Genomic DNA, 22,197 nt, shown 5'->3' on the forward strand with positions numbered 1-22,197 from the left:
TAATACAAATCTCTATGAAATAGTATAAAATCTGTGGATGGATAAGCAAAGAAATGTACCTATATTTCATGTTCAACCCTAAGTGTAGCTATGGCATAAAAATACCATTGTGTTCCAAGTATCTTTGAGAATATCTAAAATGGAAGACTTTACTGCTTAAATGTTTTAATAATCTTTACCAGTGTTTAAATAAATTTGATATATTCATATGAAATGTAAAACAATTTAGATATCTTATTTGCTTTCCCACCTTGAATTTCCCCATTTGAGCTTAACGTACTGCTATTGAACTGAAGCATATTGTAATGGAGCAAAATAGACTCAAACAACATCTAGAGATCTGGTCACAAGTAACAGACAGACCTACAACCGTTTTGTATGAACACAGAGTCCTGATACTATAGGTATGAAGTGATGATGTGTGGATGTGGCCATACTGTCATTTTGACAGGAAAGTAGTAACCATAGTAACCATAATGTCAAGAAATACCTGGTAGCTTTTCAACCTGGGCAAGAAGGAACACTTTTGCCAGTGAAGGCTCGCCATATCTTTCTGTCTCTAGATCTACAACTTCCAACCTCAGTGTTCATACCATGACCAACTGAATGTGAGGTTATATGCAACAGAACTCCATCTCAAATGTGCCCTGTGTAGTGGCTCAACAGTGCAAATCTCAGCAGCAGTGCTGACTGTTCTGGTCTGCTCTCATGGAGTTGCAGAATACTGGCTTCAGAGTGTAAATGGCATTTGTAAAGGCACTGTCGGATAGCGATTTTGCATTTCTACTGGCAGGTAACAATACTTGATCAATATTATAGATATGATGAGCAGTAATAAGACTATTATATTTCCCAACTCACAAAATGACCTGAACCACATGTTCCTTTTAAGTAAACAAAGTGCATCTGAATTCCCTTTCATGTTTGAAGTGAGTGTGCTTCAGAGAAAATCACAGTACATCTCATCTTACAACTATAATTCTAATGATGTATAGTCTTGGCCGCCTTCAACACAGACATGAGAATACCTCTTAATATTGTGTATTCTCCGACACCGAACTGATTGGAGGAAGTTCTTGGTAAGAAATCCCCCCCCCCCCCCCCCCCCCCCCCCCCGTCCAGGGCATGATGTGTGATGAGAAAGCCTATAGCAGCTTATGGATACCGTACCATGAAGTGGATGCTAGTATGAGATGCACGTGTCTCTGAGGAGTTCAGGGTCTGCTCACAAGGAAACACGAGGGCTGTAGTGGTTAGGGGCATTTGGTAGTCTCACAGCTGTGGTGGGTTCCTATTTGCTCCCTCTGTCCTCTCTGATCTCTTCTTTTACCTGTGGGTCACCTGGTTGTTCAGGAGCCCAGGGAAAGTCTCTTCCACCTCGGCACTCATTGAACCACCTTTTGGTTGGTGAGAAAAATAACAATACATTTTCACTCATTCCTGTTAATGATCAATTCTTATTTAATACACATCAATAAATATAAAATAAGATACAAATAAATAAATATATGAATAGGGTTTGATGTAGTTTAGATCAGAGAGAAATTTTCGGCCATTTTCGACCAGGTCAGCTGTAGTGTGGCTGCCTTACCTATGTGACAGCTGTACATCCATATGCGGTGGCCGTCATAGCGGCATCGGCATTTCACCAGATTGTTGGAGAAGTCTGATTCTGGAACGTCAAAGTTGGGGTTGAGAACAACCTAAAGTGAAAGGAAAATATATGAGTGTGATAACAGTTTGGTGTCGCTGGGGGACCATTCATATTTTGGCAGAGAAGCAGTCAGCCCACAATTTTTAAATAAATGTCCACACATTTTTTTTAGCAGATATCATGCAATGTGTTTTGATGATTTTTTTTACAAGCTACGGAATTCAGAGCTGACCATAGTGATTTAAAGTTTGAGAGAGACAAAGTTTGAGAATAATACACATTTGGGATTTGAGGACTGTGCTTTCTCTTAATACCAAAAGAACACACAAGAGGTCTCTCTTTCCTCATAAATTATAGCCAGAGGCAACAAGTTTTGACAGATAGTGGAGAAATTGACTCAAATGGGGAATGTAAACTGAAGTAGCAGTTTTGCAGTCTTTCCACAGAGTCTCTATGTCGGTAACTCTGGGTTCCATGTGAACTATACAGCCAACCCTAAATGTCTATATGTGTAGCTATGTCATCAAAAGAGCTGTACCTTTGTGAATATCTAAAATGGTAGACAGAACTGTTTTAATAAACTTTACCAGTGTTTGAATTAATCGTACAGTGCAGTACATTTGGATGTTTTATAATGGCCTGTGATGTCTATGGTACTTATATTCATTTCACCTTTTGGTGAACAAAGTAATGTAAATTGGAGCTGTAGCTGTAAGGTTAGAACATGCTGAGCTATGGTCTCAGTCAAGGCACTGCAGTCAAGGTTACAGCAAAGAATATGTATTACCTGGAATATATAATCTCCTGGTTTGATATCTGTAATGTCAATCCACTGGCAGTCAATATCATGTCTGTAGGTATCCCAGCAACCCACTGTGATACCCTGGTCACCAAAGTTTGCACACTCATATCTCTTCTCAATGCCTATAAAACAATGTAATCAATGTTATCATGTGCAATTAATATTCTATTCACATCATTACATCCCACCAGTTCTGTACCTTTCAGAGTTGTATTGTATTAATGCATTAATGTTAGTGCATACATTTAATCAAGCAAACATTAAGGCACTTCTTTACAGAAAACGGGCGCCTATATTTGCTGCATATAAAGCATCAACTCATGAAGCCATGTCTTCCATTGCCTTGCTGTCTCTTCATTTGTACCTGTAACCTCTCACAGAAACCTAGAATCTGATCCAGTAAAGTTCCGGAGGGTTCCCTCACCCTCATCGCACTCAGTGTCCTCCAGGCAGAAGCTGGCCTTGTGGCCCTCCGCCACTTTGGTGCCATTAAGGCTCAGAAGGTCGTAGTGAGTAAATACTTCCATGCTGTGGTAATGCCTATGAAAAAAAGGTCACACATACATTTATATGCAGACTTAAAAAACTAGAAAATAAATTGATGTAGACTGTTTCATCTAGCTGGCCAGTTAACACAACATATGATTTCTCCTTTGTAAATGCCAAGTGAATTCTAGAATATCTTAAAATGAATGGTGAACCCCAAATTATCTACTTTTAGCTTTGCTGTATATTATAATCTGCTGTGACCCATGGAAATGTTTGCAGCAGCAACCATAAAGAAGACTACGTCTGTATTGGACTACGTACAGCTGTTGTGCAACAACCACATCTAGAGCTTTTCAATTACAGAGCAAGAAAACAGGAAAAAATGGCATCAGATTAAAGTTATCCTGGACATATATTGTCCCCTTTCTGTTCAAGCCAAACTCTTAATAGATGTTTAGCTTTCATGCATGCCTTTATGCTACTATATGCCTTTCATAACAATATAGTGACAGTTTCACAGACACTCGCCAACAGAACATGCAGCTGTAGTACATATCCACACACACAGTTCTTATAGTATTACTTGAGCTAGCATGCCCTGGTCTTGTCTTGAACTTGCCTGTGGCAGTCGTGCCAGACCCAGGACTCTCGGTTGAGCTTGGGCCGGAAGTCGGACTGGCCGTTGTTGTGGATCTGTGAGGAGAAGCGCAGCAGGCGGCGGAAGGAGTTGGCCGGGGTGGAGCTGGCCGAGGTGGCCAGGCAGTTCTCCTCATAGGCACACTGGAGCATGATCATGGGCCGGTCCTCCAGGTACGTAGTCTCCTCCACCACCTGGGGATTCAGGACCAGGTCTGGGGCCGCTGAGGGGGGTGGGTGGGGGGGGGGGGTCATCTTAACTTGTCTTAACAGAAAATGTCTAAATGGTAAGTGTTTGCATGCATCATACTGAAATAATTATTATATAATAATAATAATATTTTAAAGTGGCATTATGTAGGAATTGTACTTCAGTGTTAGGGTTAGGATTAGGACTAGCAGTTTTACCTTAAAATAACAGCTTGAAAAAAATTGGGGCGCTACAATGACGTTTAATATGGAGGATCGCCTCCGTGCCATTGCCATACCAGGGTCCGTAGGCATATTACTGGGTTTTGTAGGTTTGCCTGAAGCCGCCCGGTTACTACTGTCTGCCGAACTAGTAAGTAGCTTATTTGCCGTCTTGCTTTGTCTTGTGTTGCACTTGCTTGATGTTTGACTGTGTTAGGAAAGTTGTTGACTCAAAGTAAGCAAATTTCAAGAGGTTTCGCTAGGTTTAGCCGCTAGCATCTCGTTAGCGATTAGCAATTCCTACATAATGCCACTTTAATATATAACAGTTCAAATTAAGCTAAGCTGATTTTATCGGGGGCTGCCATAAATTAGTATCTAGTGGCTACATTAAAACTAATAATCAATTAAATTAGGTGGGAAATAATGGCCCCGAAGAGTGCCTTAACAAGTCAACAGCTACTAGAGATGATGTGAAAGACAAGTGGATTGTCCCGCCATAATTTTCTATAACATAGTAGTGTCTGTCACCATTCACAGGTGTATGGTTTTTATGCAGTTTTATAACATAGAACTCACTCTCAGAACAGGAGACACCGGCGGCGAAGCGTCCTCCTCCTCGCGGACAGTGGAGGTACTCTCCGTGATGGAGGCAGTGCGACAGAGACATCTCCGTACCCGAACATCTCACGCCGCTCATCACCACCGCATCAGCACTCACGTGCCCCGGCCAGTACCACGACTCCTGACATCCAAAAAAACAAAGAGGAAGCCTTGAATTAGTCCGATGTAGAACATACAAACCATTCATTTAAGGTGCTTTCTTCTTCTTCTTCTTCTAATTCTTAATTTCAGAGGACCTTTGTCTCAAAGAGGCAAGACGTCAAAAGAGAGGATCAACTTTTGATTTTAACGTGTTTGACCAGAAGAGGGAGCTCTGCTGGTATTTTTCAAAGCAGGCAACACAGCTTGTTTTTTTTTTTTGTTCTGAGAGTATAGCTTTAGTCATAGAGATGGTCCACAGCCCACATCATAAACAGGAAATCGTCAGTATAAAACATTTACTCTAGACTAAAATTGCTAATTGTTTTTGACAAAAACACTAAGTCAATCAACACACCAGCTGTTTTCCACAGAAGCTACAAGTAATGTATTTACAGTCTGAGTGAAGACATGTTTGCAAGCAAGTAAGAAACCAACTGTAATATTGACAACTTCAACCACAATTCACATTCACTGACTCCAACACTAGTAATTACACATCAGTTGTAGCATATCCATCATTAAGTCTAACCGAGGTTGTGTAGCCAACAATCCCCCTGATAATTTCCACTCAGAAAACTCATTTATTTATCCACATCCTCATGTATAGAAATATCCACCCTCTCAGGCTGACAGTCACTGCTATTACAGTTATCCGGCCATCCATTAAACTCCCTATTTGACATAGCATGTAATTATGCCTTTGAATACGAGCACTGTTACCTATAAATACTAAGAAGGTAGAGACATGATGTTTGCAGACCAAAAGGGAGTATTTTGTCACCCCTAGCAACCCCAAGCACACACAAACACACACACACACACACACACACACACACACACACACATACACACACACACACACACACACACACGCACGCACACACATTACCGCTGGAGCTCTAAACGAGGTTGAACCCCTCTGACCTCTGGGAAACAGGCTGTTAACAGCATTGCCCTGAAATATCTTTAAACTGTGTACACTGTGAATGTTTGAAATATGTGAACAGAACTTTGTAAGCCGACAGTCCAGAAAGGTTAACTTTGGATATTTGTGTCTGTTACAACAAAATTCATACCAATCGAATCCACAGAGCGATGTCAAGGCAGCAGTCATATTTTTTTTACTCTCAACACCTGGAAAAATATCCAGTCTTCCTCCCTACACCTCTGATTAGAAAAACAGACTTCCCTCGAGGTGAACCCTGCCCCGGGCATCCACAGTCATGTGTCGATTACACCCAAAATAGCCAGAAGAGTTTGAATGTCCTTTAATCAACAACAGAGGAATCTTTATATAGACGGTAATCAAAGAGGGAAATGATCTGACTTCATGCTGGCACTTGAGGCAACAGTCTGTGAGTTTGTGAGTTTTCCACCGCACAAAGCAGCCAGTTCAACCACCCCCACGACCTTCATCTGTTGGAAAACCACAGCTCATCTGGTAAATTACATCACTGGTAATTTTAGAGAGGTTCAGTGAGCAGCCTCATAACTTTCCTCCACCAAGGAACAGCCTCCCGTTTTTCTTGCAGTAGTCAAATACTAATACGATTAGCGAATCAGAGAGTATGAGTGTTCTAAAGGTTCCAGACGTTTATGCCTCTTTTTATTAACCTTGGTTATTCTACATTTGAATGTAAGACCAATCTCAACAATTTGGCAAAGATAAAGAAAGATAGATTTAAAGATGCATTAAAAGCAGTGAGAGGGGAAAGGGTACAAAATCACCACCCAGTAGAAATGTTTTTCTAGCCACACAGGCAAAGGATTCAAGTCATGGGAGTCTTCACATCGGAACTCAGGGCTGCTCACCTGGAAGGAGCTGCTAGCGAAGCCCAAGCCCAGCTGTCGACACACCACCATGGCCTCCATGGTGCCCCAGCTCTCGCTGCACACCGTGCCCCACACCAAAGTCCCGTTCTTCTCCACCAGGACCTCCACGCGGCCCTCAAACGGGCTCCTTCCACCACCGAGGCGAAGCTATGCAGGGGGCACAGTAAGAGGGTGGTGACCAACTACTTTACTGGGAGCGTCTACAATTTAAAAAATTTCAATTGTAGATTGTAGTTATTTTGACTGTACTTATTCAACTGGAAAACAAGGCTAATGACGTTTAGCATTATTTCAATTTCACTGATATACTCACGATGGTTATTTTGGACGAAAGTGTCTTCTAAGTACGCTATAGTGTCTGCTGCATGGCTTACCCTTTGTTGAAAGCCCATGGCTGGGATATTGCACCGTACACCTGCATCCTCTTCGTGACTGCAGCCGAGCGACTCGTTGTCCATGCTGAAGGAACACTCCGTGATGGACTTCTCAAAGCCTGTGCAGTCCACCTCATTCAAGTGGACAGGGCCCATTCCTGGAGAAGAGCACATTTTAGAAACTAAAAAAGGCATATTATGAATGCACTAGCACAAAAGCCATTTCCACCAGCTGCATTATTTTCTCTTGTGACGAAATGTGACATGGCATAGTATAGCACAAGGGTCGCTGGGACTGAGAGGAGTCATAATTAAATAACAACACACATTCTAACAAATACATTTCAATTATGTGTATGAGCCAAATTCGGATGCAGAAATAACTTTGATAGGTGTCTACTGACACCCATTAATGTTCAGGACCGCATCCAAGAGACATTCATCATCCGAAATAAATCCATAATATCTCAGTCCTTGTCTCCCACATGATATTTCAGTCCTGGTCTCCTTTAGGTCCCAAAAGCCTTTGAGAAAATTATAATTGACAGGTAAGCTCACGATAACAGATGCTGTTGTCATAGCAAGACTGATGCACAGAATATTATTTCATGGCTCCAGCTGACAGCTGTACCACCCTTTTTTACAACAGTGTGAAAGTAAACCAGAGGAAACAATAATCGCCTTTCCCCGAGGACGCATCAGTCTTTCCATATTTTCACCTTCTGTTTGTAAGTGTAGAATTACAGTGGAATTTAAGACCTCTTCAAAAAAAAGGTTTGTCAGCATAACTGCCAATTCTGACAGCATCATCTCACAGTATGCCACTGACCCATATTTCAGTGCTGAGGTGGTGTATTTGTTCACTTTCTATGATAACTGCTAAAAGCTGTGAGGTGGTTCAAGACCCCTGAGGTGATGGACTGACACTTCGTAGAAAATATACTGGAATGCCCACAGCAATGAAGACAGGACCTACACTGGGCACATAGTGTGTGTCTCAGGTTATCTGAGTTTTATTATTTCATAATTAACATACAGCTAATGAATGTGGTTATTTAGATGAAAACAAATAACATATATTATATCATCAACATATCAATGTATGACCATTATTTCAGGCAAAAGTCTTTTTAAAAGCGTTTTCATGTGTGTGCTTGCCTAAGACTTGTAATATGGACTGAGCCACTGGAGCTGGGAACCCTGAGGCTTGGACCACTGTTCTTGTTACAGAATCAACAACAAAGATCTCACAGATGTTTCTTGCTCAGGCTGGCTCTGGTATCTGGCCTGGAATGTGGCCGTTAATAAATCCAGCACAGACTTCTTATCAGATAGACTCACCCTGTCCAAGCCGTCCACCAGATAGGGCTTCTTTGGCACTGCCGAAGCCCAGCTCTCGGCACACCACCGTGGCCGCCATGAGGTTCCAGTTGTCGTCGCAGATGGTGCCCCACTCTCCGTTCTTCAGCACTTCCACACGGCCCTCTCCCACCACTCCACCACCTCTCAGACGCACCAGAGATTGCTATGAGAGAACACATAGGCGACCATCCGGGAAAAAGGTGCATAACAGCCTAATTATTAAGACATTCATAATTATTTGCAGTGTGTAGTTTTACAAAGTTTAAGTCAATGGAAAGGTTACTTTTACATTTTTTACAAGGTTACATTAATTTTATTTATTGGAGTTAAAGAGAGGCTTTGCACTTTCAGTTTCAAGTTCCAGAGATCTAGTGAGCTGAATTTGATGTGCAAATAATGTGCTTCTCATTTGGAAAGAGTAGACAGGTCGTGGCTGCATGTTCCTGACCATGTTCTGCATCCCCTAATAAACTTGACAGCGAGGCAGGCCACGTCATAAACATTTAGTCTCATGGAAAAACCAAGAAAGGTGTTCTCCCTCTCCTCCAGGCAATTACAGGGACCAAGAATGTAACAACACGTAACTGGTGCCGCCAAGGACAAACACTGACATCAGTGTGTAATCACTCGCACCTAAGAGAAAATGTGATGGCTATAAAATGTTTTTAGTTCAGCCTAACTTTCTGCATCGAACAAGTTTTAACCATGGCTTCAGTTCAGCAGCAATGATAAATAAGCAGAGCTGGAGGCACCCGAACCGAATGAGTCAATATGAGAGGAGGCGCCGAGGACGTTTGTCCGCTATTATCAGTTAGCTGGCGTGAAATGGCCATCAGGCTTTCAGCACTGGAACGCATGATTTACACAGGAGAGAGTGAGCTCACCACAAGGGGAAAAACGCTGTCAGTGAGAAGACCCACACACACACAAAAATGTTCTGAGCTATAAACATCTTCATCCCAGCTATCTTGCACAATTTACTCTAAAAGTTCCACAGCTGGGTCCGCAGCTTTGGAGAAAATAGGCATTAATAGGGAAATATGAAACTCATATGCCTTTGTTTGCTGAAACATGACTTCTCTGTTTCTGTATATCTTTGATTCTTCGTTTCTGTATATCTTGATATCTTTGATGAAGTGCTGACGGTTCTAACACATAACTTTATGAGGTTAAAAGTGTACCTTCTGTGTCTGTGTGTAAGCAAGGACTGAGTAGTGAGTTTCTGCCTTGCTGATGCATTATGTTGCAAAAAGCATAGTAAGATTACCTTGGACGTCAGAGACCCACCACGTGGTTATCCCTGCTGACAGAGTCTTTTAGGGTCAGAGAGCGCTAACTTCATTCGATATAAACCTTGTGTGATGTGTTTTATTTTGCTTCTCTCTCATCTGCTGCAGTCAGGGGGTGAGCCCGGGCTCTCTCTTTCTGAGAGTGGGCCCGTACTCTCTCTGGCCTGTCAGGACGTGGGTGAGCCCGACAAGCTTGTTTTTGTTGAATAAATATACTTATATGCAACTCCTGAGGTAACTTGAGTGAATTTTCACCTAACAGGCATGGTGCTTTAAGAAGACATCTAAGGAATGCTGGCATGCCTTTTTGCAAGCCTGGCTAGCCTCTCTGTGCTCAGAAGAGGAGAGCAGAGAGCTGCAGAAGCGGAAAGTGTAATGATATAATTTATTTGTCGTCTCGCCCCCAGGGGGTGGGGGGGGAGGGGGGGAGAGAGAAAGCAGACTAGTTGGAGTAATGAAGTGGCATCGTGCGTGGGATTCCTACCTCGTGCCTGAAGGCTTTCCTGTAGCCCGTCAGGGGAGTCGGGGCGAAGGAGCGGCCAGGGACGCAGCTCACCACCACGGGAAGGCCCTGTCCGCACGTCTTGTTGCCCTTGGTGGTGAGGACCTGGCCCAGTGTGCAGCCTGAGAGGTGGGCCTCGTTTCCAGTGCAGTTGACAGAGTAATCCCAATAAGAGGGCCTCCTTCTGCGGGCAAACATCCTGGGAAAGGACAAGGAAACCCACAGGAAAAACAATATCAGATGAAGCAGTTTCACTCAATTACAACTATGCCGTTTCCGTCAGATTGGTCACATTCATTTATTTTTAATTGTCTCCCTAGGATACAATTTCATCTAAAGAGCACACGACAGACTACTGTGTAATAGAATTGTCAATGTAGCCAATGTTGAGCTGTTCCTGTTCATGTGACCGTGATTTGTGCAGGAAGTTGCCTCGCTCAAATGAGGTACAAGATTTATTTTGATTACGAGGCAGAGTGCCAGTAAGGTTGAGTGCGGTCTTCTGAGACCTCCAGGCGAGATTTTACAGGCAACGTGAGCAGTACAGTGTGTGCTGCAAACAGTCCCGCGTCTGAGGTATAGGGGGAAACGCAGAGTAAAAAGGAAGCCCGCAACATTTGTTTTCAATTTGGAAATTTGGGAGTGAGCTTACGTCTCGTGCTGGCAATCAACCAACCCAACACCCATGTCAAAAACAAACTGCTGAGGGACACAAGCAGGTTCAGAAACATGGCAGGAACAAAGAGTACATTCAAAAACTCTTTCCCCAGTCTTTCCCGATCGCTTGATTTCAGTAACAGATGTTTAACACAGTTTGACCCCAAGCATTCCTAATCTCCAAGAGTATTTCTTCATCACATACCTCGAATAAGGAAAACATATCTTTCAGTGAAAGTAATTGTATTTCCCTGCGATGGAGCAAGTAATATTAAAATCTTTGCCATTCTGAGCATCAATGCTTCCTAAGTTAGTTTCTTAGCATAAACCTGGACCACGACTGCAGGAGGACACTCTTTTGCAATGGTCCAGTTTTTTTGTGCTGCATAAAACAACTGCAGAATCTGGCAGCGAGTCCCGCCTTCACTGAAAGCCAGTTTACAAAACCAGACAGTACACGTTTCATGGGCATAAACGTGTGCGTGGAGGCACGTAGCAGGGGCCTGGCTAAGACTTTAATGACAATCTCACACTCCCTGGCTGCCTCTGGTTGGTTTCAGCCCAGATTTTAATACTTCACACCTTATGACCACCTCCCCGCAGAAAATTCTGCACAGATTTTTTTCATGTACGAGGTAAGACGTTAACTGAAATTTAAGCCGCTTACACACAAGTTATCTACATGTAGCTCTGGAAACAAATTTAACATTCAGAGGTTTTCTTCCCCTGCATAGAACTTCACCTACTGAAAAGGAACACAAATAACACAAAGGAGCAACAACACTTCAAGCTGAGTGACGTGAAACAGCAGGTCTCTTTCCAATGTGGAGGGAATGAATATCGAGCACCTAGTGAGTTAAGCTATGAGGGATGAGTGCCTCCAGATCGGTCTTAGCAGAGTTCGCTCTACAACTTTACCCACTGCTGACTCTGGGGCTTGAGGAGATTTGCTATCCCCGCTTTGCTGCCCGGCTATAGAAGAGTCCTTCAAAAGAGATTTGAAGACCAAGCCAGATGGAGGACTGGATGCAGCACTGAGTATTGGTAGGCTGTGCTCTGGTGAAAACAGGAAGACAGTATTGCTAGGATAAAGCTGATAAAACATTGTTTTAACATTGATAAAACAAAAGCCTCTATCCCCCTGTATTGACAATCAGCTGCCTAAATATGCTCCTTAAACCAGGAGGTAAAGCTAACTGATTAGCGTCTTTCAGGGGATTCTTTGGTGCCGCAAATACATGGCAAGGCTTCCCATCTCTGGGCCTGAACCATGACTTTCTCACCACTTTGGTCTCCAGTCCAGCACTCACTTGTAAACTCTGGTGTTGTATTTCTTCTCCCCGGGGAAGCCGAACATGCCACAGATGACATGGCTGTTCGTCTGTGTCCACTCTTCATCACAGATCTGCCTCCAGCGGCCACCATCTTTAATCTCCACATAGCCCTCCGTCACCGGTGTGCGCTTGCGAAACGAAGAGAGAATTGCACGGATGCGGACGTCCTCCACATGGATGTTTAAACTCTGCGGTCAGAGCAACAAAAATAAACTGCTATGAGTCATTCATGTCAATCTATCCAATGGTTTAAGTAAGAGCATTAAGGACACAATAAGAATCATTAAGCAAATATACACATGCTTTCCTAGGAACATGAATAAATGTGTGTGGATACATGTATGTATGTTTATATATACCTGTACTGGAGTGCTGCAGTATTTTAGACATCTGATTTGATATCACATATAACGTAAAAAGTGAGAATTTCCCTTAACGTGAAAACTGGGCACAGTTTTTGGTCAAATCATAAAAGCAATTGTGATGGGCATATATGCAGAGATGACAAATTTACCAGTTCATCCTAAGGTAAGGAATATGTATGTGGTGCATGAATCCAGGTTTTGACATATTTTGCACATTAAAACCACATGTGTGAGTAGAGCACCATCCAAAAGTATGCAAGCCACAAAAACACATTAGAACAAAGAACTAAACTCTTTGGCTGCTTCTGTGGCAAAAATGACAAGCTAATTTGGAATGTCACCCTCCTCTGCACACTTCAACTGGCCTCCTTAGGCGCAGCCTCGCAAAGACTCTTTGGATTCTGACCGGCCCGAGAGAGCTCAGTGAATAAGGACTTCCCTCTGCGGAGTCTCTGGGTTTACATGAACGACTCCCCCACCCCCAACACAAAAAAGACCCAAAACCGCATTCCTGTGCTACGTGACAGAGTAAGCCATGCTGGAGCAAAGGTCCGTCTCATTGCGATTCGCTAAGCTCAGCAGAAAAATAAACTGGGCCCATAACCATCTCCTCTCGACTCCAGGTCTCCCTGTAACTAAAGAAAGAAAGTCTGTGCCGCTATGTAATTAAATGGATGGTTTTCCTGATGATGGCATTAGCCCAGAGGAATGTGCAGATGCTACCTCGGCAGAGCAGTAACCGATGAGTCCTGCCCTGGCTGCTCCTGACCACACAGACCCAGAGGAGGTCCTGCAGACTGGTGTTTAATAAATGGCATGCAGCGTGTTATAAAAGCAGAAGGACCTCATCCATTTCAAGAAGAACATGGGGTGGGGTGGCAACAGAAGGGAAGAGTCTGGCTGTAGATTCCCTCAGACACAGAGTTACATGTATAGCAATGAACTAGAGTGCCCCCGTTTTAAATTATACATAAATGACCCAAAGTGACTTTAATTCAATCTAAAATGATGGCCAATAGTATGGTTAACATACAACAAACAATTACCAACATTGGCAGATTTGGCTTGTTCATGACTCTGGCAGACATTCTGTCCAACTAAGGACAGAGCACTGGAGTGGACATGCCAGACGAGTAATGTTCAAAAATGCTAAATCTGACTTTGTGGTTGTGTACTGAAAACAAAAATCAACATTTATGGGATGGCCTGTTCTCAGAAGAGGCCTCCTGGAACTGAGAAGAACCTGTGCTGTTTTGTTTATCCAGACGATGTCTAAGTATGGCGCGGACACAGAAACCAGGGAAATCATAGATTTGGAAAAACAGAGGCCTCACAGGTTGTGTATGTCTTGATTATGGGTCGCAGCTTCCTTCACACGTGTCTGGACAGAACAACAGAAGCATGGCAATCGCATCTAAAATATGACTTGCTTCTCCATCAAGGAAAAAGCTTTTTGGCAAGTGGTGGATAATGGGGGGGAGGGGGGTTATAGCAGCTGGAGTATCAATTTGTTAGGGGGAACACTTTTTTTGGGGAAGCAGCGTCACACTGGAAACTTGCAGGAACTCTTGCTAAACAGGGCCCTCCTACAACTTACAAAACACAAGGAGCCATAGGCACAAGTGGAGAATCGACAGACAGCCCATGTCAAAGCTTCACGTGCACTTTTCATCAACATTTACATGCATTTATCATTGTCTATCAACTTTTTGGAATCGTTCAACTTTTTGGAACTGTTAATGGCCTTCATGTTCAAGATGGAGGAGGCCTTCCCATTACTATCCCAAATCCCCTTGCATAATTAGAACAGGGATTTGAGTGTCACAAGAAAATTGGACTTCAGAGGCCACATAAATCACATTATTGCGTATCATAAATTCTTGAAACGTCTTTTACTGACAATTATTTGTCTGTGGGTAGAGGCCTGAATAGTGTAACTGAGGTCCCATATAGGTTATACTAACATAGACCCTCCTCCTTTTCCTCATCTGGCAAGAATGAAAACTTCACAAAGAACACGTCTAATGAATATCCAAGCCAGTGAAAACAATGGTGCATGGATCCAGCAACATATGGTATTGATGAACACACTGACCCTCATAAAATCCCTGAAAAGTGCCCATATTTTCACTTACTTAGACAGTGGACTGGAACTATGTACAGTCCTGAAGATCAATGTACACATTTCAGACTACAGCTACATCATAAACCAATAACAACCAAATGCTAAATGTCTCAAATGTTCCGTAATCTTAACAGTACATGTATTCTCTACTGGTTGCCTGTGCAATCCCTGTGTGCTTATTGTGTACACATGTCTGCTCCTCAGTGTTCAGTGTCAGCGATCTGACTGTGAGTGAAGGCATGAGTATTCAGGCACCACACCCTCGTCTGGTGCCACAGCATGAGTTGGACAAGGCCCAGACCCATGTTGTTGTTCGGTCACCCACAACACAAATGGAGGATTATCTCTTTCCTGAAATAGTCATCTTAATGAAAATAGACCACTCTGAGCAGACTTCTGTTCTCACGCAAATTAAATTAAGAGCAAGGCCTGCGACACAAACAACATTTTCCAAGTTGGGCTCAGGAGAGAAACATCTGAGAGGGACTGTAGAGATTAAGGTGCAGAGACTGTTAGAAGGACATGCCAATTTCATGTAAGTCTGTGTCTGTGGGGTGACAGTGGCACCACATGACAGTTTTGTGAGACATACAACTGCAGAGAAAACTAAGGCCAATCTCAAAAGCACTCAAAAGCAACTTTCCTCTAAAGTCATAATTTTAAAAAGCCTCCTGCTGTTTTATGTGCAATATTATGTCTTGGAAAGATCATGCGTCTTCATTGGTTTCATCAAGACCAGCTGATAGAACTGTGAAGTCATAGAATGCAACAGCACATGCTCCCCTGAACCTGTCACAGCTGGTGTGGCTATGCCCATCAAACTCGCTCCTTGACAGCTGTTTGACATGGTAATTTATGGCACAGCGCTGACCCCTAACACATCAGGACTAACCTTTGACACCATGGCAGAAAGTAATATGGCTTCTTTCATATACACTGAATAACAAGTGTGTCACAAAAAAGAAAACTTCATAAAATTCTCAATTGTTTGTGCAGAATAGAAGGATGGGTCTTCCAAAGTGATGGCAGCTTTTTAAGGGCAGTGAGTTAATCTTTTGTATAGCTTCACCGCTCCTCGATTAACAAGGCATGTCCAAGATCTGTTCTTAGCTACTGACTTTTTTAATCAGGTCAAACTGTTTTAACAGCTCTCTGATGTCTTAACAATGTTTTCTCTCTGTTTATTCTCTTATATGAGTAATGTATTACTGGAGGAAGAAAAAAAGCTGTGGCGTTCCAAGACAAATTGAATGGACTGAACATTATCACAACTCTTGCCATTTAAAAATAAATGCAATCTCCAAAATAGCTTTTTTATAAATGAATCAGACCATTGAATATCTTAAATATGACGGGTTAGCATCCTGGGAGCTGAACACGGCCAACAATTCCCTTCACAAACATGCAGAAAGGGACTAAGACCTGTTTGTTGCTGAGTATTGAGTCTGGTAGAAAAAAGTTATATATTCCCTTGATCACAGGCCAGTCCTTGAAATGCATGTATTGCCACTAAAGCCTTCCGCCCTGGTTCAGAATATACAGTCCATGGGCTACAGTGAGGGCTGTGTGTGGGCTCATCACCATGAGATATACTACAACAAGGCCAGGATTGAAACAAATTAAAGTCATGTTAAGGTAAAAAAAAAAGGGAAAAGATAGAAAGAGCGTACAGTGAAACAGCAATGCAAGTATTGGGATATAAACAAGAGAAACAAAAGCCTTGTTGCGCCTGGTATTGCACTATGTAACTTTGGGGGAAAGGGCACATAACCTCTCGTGACAACTATGTAATTCTTCATGGCACCACTTCACGCAACAACAACTAAATCCATCTGCTAGCTATAAGAGGAAGCTTTTACTTTGACTTTTACTTATTGGCAAGAGCTAAAAGTTACAAAAGGATGCAAGTCAGATGCTGAGCTGGCCTTTTTTCTGTTGGACTAGTCAGTAATAACTTATTAGCTGTCTTGCTATGTCTTGTGTTGCGCTTGCTTGTGTAAGGTGAAAATTCACTCAAGTTACCTCAGGACTCCGGAGTTGCATATAAGTATACTTATTCAACAACAACAAGCTTGTCGGGCTCACCCACGTCCTGGCAAACCAGAGAGAGGCACGGGCCCACTCTCAGAGAGAGAGAGAGCCCGGGCTCACTCCCAGACTGCAGCAGACGAGAGAAAAGCAAAATAAAACACATCACACAAGGTTTATATAGAAAGAAGTTAGCGTTCTGTGTTGCCAAAACACTTTGTCAGCAGGGAGAACCACGTGGTGGGTCTCTGAAGCCTGAGGTAATCTTACAATGCTTTCAGTCATGCAAGGATGTCAGTTTTACACAAGGTCGAAAGAAGCAAAGTTCGACCCTTCTTATCGCCTCTGACCCTAACATGGACAAAAATGTTCTGAAGATCTAGGCTGAGATTTTGTCTTGGGGCGATTCTAGAATTATGGCCAAAGACAGAGAGAAATGGAAAGAAAGAATTCTGGCATTATGTGCCTAAAGGCATGAAAAGAAGAGTGGTTAAAGGCAATCAGATATAGATTTAACAAACACATGCACAATAAGCATATAGGCCAAACCAAGAGGATATAAGATAAAGCTCAATGATTCCTTGCCCAGATGGTCACTCTTTTGAAGGAGAACATTTCTGAAGTATGTCTATACACTTTATGAAGAGTGACTAGAGCAGCAACAACGCACGTTGCTCAGTGACACACACATGGTAGCTTGAACTTCCAGTCTCTTCTGACAGCACTCCCAGCTGACCAACTGAAAAACCACGGAGTTAATCAGAGTGCTGAGGGTAGAAAAGCCTTTCTCTACTCGTCTCTACTTGCTTATCATGTACCTTTAAACACCCACGCAGGCCCATTGTCATTCCCATTCCCCTCCTGTTGCGAGTTACCTCATGAACATTCCCAGATGATGTTCCAGCATTGCTAAGGAGTTTGCTGCATTTTTAGTGCGTATACATGGAGCCCATGTGGGCTAGCGGTGAATGGAAAACCTGAGTCTGGCTTTCTCAGCGGATAGCACAGCTGGAGACAGTACAACAGGAGCTGAGTTGAGACGTCTAGACGCTTTTGGGCCTGCAGCCTTGACTCGTATAATACCAAAACTACTGTTTTTTTTGTCCAAGATCAAGAAGAGCCCATTGAAGAATCAACCATCTTTTTAGTGCTTGGTTTGAGATTATCTCCTTACAAACCGCTATTCTTCTTGCATTCATTTGCAACCTCTCCCAATACATTTGGTGTGAATTCAAGTCCACAAACCTCAACACAGTTTCACTTATCTTTTCTGATTCTGTTCATATGCTTAACTATTCTTTTTCTGATTCTCATTGCCTCGTGTACTGTCAAATCGCTGTGTGACAACCATTATATCTCCTTTGAGAATCCCTCTGCAGGGATTTTTAATAAAGGCCAAAATGACAAATATCCCTGTTTGCTTATGATGGACCCTGTTGTCATGACTGTTTGTTTTATGGTCATTAAGAGAGGGCAGATAAGAACCATGCACAGCCCCAGCTCTCTGACTCCCACTCCCTTTACCCTCCCCAGAGGCAGACACAGTCACTGCTCATAAGAACCAGCTGCGATCTGAACAAAACTGTTTTGAGTTACCAGAACACTTCAGAATATTCAGGCGATAAAACGCCGGAGCAGAACTGCATTCTGCAAGGACTTGGATCAGTATGCATTTCAAAGTGTATTCTTCAATGAACCACGTGTAGGTTAAGTTCTTATTTTGAGCTGCAAATTAGCAATAGCTTTAATGGTAACAGCACACTGTCACAAGAGACCGTGACATCTCTGTCAGATATATGGTGGAATACAGCATTTATGTGCTTTTGGAAAAGATAAAACAACTTTGCTGTTGGTCAGCTAATGTGTGACTCAACAAGAAACAGATGTTGCAGAGTCACAGCTATGCCAAACCATCCCTCAAATGAAACAAATGCTTCCAATGAGAAAAAGGCACCAAGGTATGTCTTACACAAAGAGAAGCAGTAAAAGTCTTACGTCTATATTGTTGGTCATAGTGTTGATAAACTTGAAACCTGGGATCCTCCTGTCACTGCACACGACACCCACGTCCTCAGAGTGCTTGCAATCTGACACCCCGATTCCATTTGAGGGACAAAGAGCCAGGGTCCTCTCCTTCCCAGTGCAGTGGACATTATCAAACCAGATGCGACCTGGAAAACAGACATCATATCAACATACATACAACATATACATGTGTAACTGGACTGGATATAATCAACAGCCCAACAAGGGACTGGCAAAGGATCAAGGGAATAAGTCAACACACTTTTAAGGTTAATCTTTGAAAAGTAGCATACTCAATAATTAAATCAGATCGACACCTTCTAGCTTAAAAAAAACATTTAGTTTCGCATTAAACATATTGATAAACATATCAATTGTAATCACTCCAACACTGAGAGATGGTGTATGTCTACTTACAGAATGGTATGCTCATTTTTTAGCCTATTGTCCAAGATGGCTGCCACAAAATATGTTTGACACAAACTATGACTGTCACAGTTCCATTTGAAGTGGAGCAAAAATGAAAACATCACTATCTAGTGAAACATCTTTATGTGGATTAAGAAAAATAACTTCTTCCACAGAAAGGCTTGTTTTACGATACCCTTCACCTTTCACTTTTGAGCTTCTTTTGCACTACGCAAGTATTTGTCATAGACATTTCTCATTCATTTGGGATATCATCTTCCTGCTGGAACAACTATTGTTATATATCTGTTTTATTATATGATAATAAGAACCTTACCTTCTCCCTTCCCATACTTGGATGATGGGGACCAGGACACAGCTTCCACATAGCCTAGCTCCTTGCACACCACATGTGCATTATGGATGGTGAAGTCATCATCACACACAGTCCCCCACTCGCCTTCATAGTACGCCTCCACACGGCCCTCGTTGTGCTTGCGTTTATCCCCCGCCAGACGTAGCTGTATCCTGGGTGTATCGGCTGGGAGCTCTGGGGCTGTGTACTGCTCAATGGTGGGATCGGGGAAACCCGGTGGGTAGCCCAGGTGCTCGTACTGGGTCTGGCAGAGACTCCATAAACACATGAACTTGGCCAAAAAACAGGGTAGTGACCAGGTAGCCGGCATGGTGGTAGCAACTCAGCAACCTGATGGCTCCTTCTAACTGAAATAGGGTAAGACATGTGCCCTAGGGTTAATAGAGATTACAGGCATCTTCTTACATCCATTTCTTACATCCATCTATGTCTGTCAAAGGGACTCAAGGTAACATTGTCTGGTTTGGCTTAAAAAGACTTATTGTGACAGCTCTCTAACAGCTGTAAATTAACTGAAAAAGGTGCATGTATACTTCAAGCGTAAAAGCAGTCTTTTTCAGTCTAGGGATGAAGTATAGGCCTCAGGAGGGCATTACTCAAAGTTTCCAGTCCTTTCCTAGTACTTAGAAAAGAGTCATGAACTATCTACATCTTCAAAGAACTACCTGGAGCGCTCTGGATAAAGAGTAAATCAGAAATGCAAGAATGCTCTTTTAAGTGTTCTTCAGTCAAATAATGTCTGGGCATGGAAATATGATGGCAACAAAATATATGTAGCCACATATATTGGCTACATCCATGGACATTTTTCATTTTGTAACAGCAGGCCTTTATTTTGCACCATGATGTGGCAGTTGTTACACAAGTTATAAAATGACCATGTTATAAAATGAATCTCTCCAATTGCATGGAGCTCTGAGGCTCCTGTTTCCCCACCCACATTACCAATCAGGATCTTCCTACAGTTGGATTTATCCTTTCTCAATATTTTCCATATTGATGTATATGAACACGGCATGCATATAATACTGAATATATATATCTGTGTGTCCCACTGTTAACGACCACATATAGACCTACTTAAACCTTAGCTGTCTACATTTACTTGAATACTGAGACAGTCCTTCTATTACCTTTGACAATATTAAATTAACCCTAATGTAGCTTGTGAAAAGGCAATCACAGGTCCTGAGAGACTTACAAGCTGTAGCAAACCCACTGGAATTAACACTTCTCGAAAATGTTTTGTTTGTAGCTAAGGCTCATCACAGGTCCAAGGTATACTATGGCCTTCAGAGCGGAAACTTCTTTCTCTCAAATGGTCGCCTACCCTGACCACTTCTAAAGAAAAGACCACTGTCCCTCCACTGGGAATCAGCCTGTTTGTTCCTGCCACATAGTTTCCACTGGCCACCATGAAAGGGGAATCTGGCAGGGCATCAGAGGTCATGTCGTCAGACACGAAGATAATTGCAAATGAGTTATGGTGACCCACAGCAACTTGGACAATTTAGAGGACATGTGTCCTGGTGACACCCACAATGAAAGGAGTTCTCTTCGACAACTAAAAACTTGTATTTTCCTCTAGAGTGCCTGTATTTTTCTGGATTCTAGAATGACTAAAACATAAGATGGTTCTGTCCTCATTTAAATATCTTAATGACAAAGCTGGAGCTGACATAGCATACATTAGGCTTACTTTTTGTATTTTCTACTGTTAACAATTTTTGGGGAAACTGGGTTAACTGGTTCTTTATTAATCCATCATCAAGTCTATTTTGCAATCTATCTGGACCCCTCCCCCTTTATAGCACCCTTCACAACCCTAAGGAAATGAACTCCAGTCATTTGTAAGTGGCTATTATTACTCGGGCTAGTAAAGATGACCAGTGCATCAAACGCCTATAGACAAGTCCACTGTACCAAAACGTTATCTTGCGAAGTTTTGCAAAATTGTAATTGTATCTGAGTAAAATAGCTTATTTTCCTTCCATTTGGGGTGTTTTAAGAATTAAATTGGTATTAACGACGTGCATATAAAAACGGTTGGTACTTACTGTGATTTTCCAGAGAGTTATTCTTACTGGAAAAGAGCTGCGGCGTGGATAACTGTTGGCTATTGTAATCCTTTTCCAACTTTCTCTATACCTCCAGCAATTTGAGAGAAGCCCTAGACAAAGTCACGCCTTGCAGAACTACCCCGTTACGCCCACAATTGAAATGACCTCACTGTTATAGCCTGCATTTCGATTAAAAATAGCTTAAATTCGTTATTTCCAGTTGTCCTGCGAAGACCTGATATTAATCTTGTCGAATTAAAAAGTTCACGCAACTGTTTAGAACACCTTTTCTGTTAATTGAACACAGTTGTGAGTATGACAATTAATGTTTTGCTCCTTTGGGGAGGATTTGGGACTTCACGTTGTTTGAGTGGCCGAATTTTAAACATGTTGATGCAGTTCAGCAGCAAATAGGTGCCGAGGTGGCCTATGATGTGGCATAGGATACCGGCAGGCAACACAAAACAAAAAAGTATCGGTGCATTTTCCGGCAGATACCCTACAAATGAGGAAAACGCTGCCACCCCGTGGAAGCTGGCTGCAGTTAAATTGAAGGTTGTTCAATAACAAGTCGTCAAGCATAGTGCTATTTTAATGAGAGCCAGTCAGTTACAAAATGCATTAACACGAAATGTAAAATTCAAGACATATTAGAAAGGATATGAACTTTAACTTCATTGAGTCATGAACATGTATTGGTTT

The 22,197-nt window shown here is 42.4% G+C and overlaps 1 protein-coding gene across 1 annotated transcript; it reads right to left on the reverse strand.

Annotated features, from left to right (window-relative positions):
* Window positions 1-1,122: 1,122 nt before the first annotated feature.
* loxl2b (lysyl oxidase-like 2b) lies at window positions 1,123-22,051 on the reverse strand. The gene is made up of 14 exons (XM_012815869.3): window positions 21,493-22,051; window positions 19,397-19,782; window positions 18,622-18,797; window positions 12,085-12,296; window positions 10,100-10,316; window positions 8,306-8,489; window positions 6,965-7,122; window positions 6,570-6,737; window positions 4,572-4,737; window positions 3,565-3,805; window positions 2,881-2,996; window positions 2,442-2,578; window positions 1,592-1,703; window positions 1,123-1,397 (listed from the first exon to the last, which is right to left on the reverse strand). The coding sequence occupies exons 2-14, from the start codon at window positions 19,743-19,745 to the stop codon at window positions 1,327-1,329; spliced, it is 2,307 nt and encodes a 768-aa protein (XP_012671323.2). The 5' UTR covers window positions 19,746-19,782; window positions 21,493-22,051; the 3' UTR covers window positions 1,123-1,326.
* Between the last annotated feature and the right edge of the window lie 146 nt (window positions 22,052-22,197).

This window comes from Clupea harengus, chromosome 7, assembly GCF_900700415.2.
Source record: "Clupea harengus chromosome 7, Ch_v2.0.2, whole genome shotgun sequence".
Lineage (NCBI taxonomy): Eukaryota > Metazoa > Chordata > Actinopteri > Clupeiformes > Clupeidae > Clupea > Clupea harengus.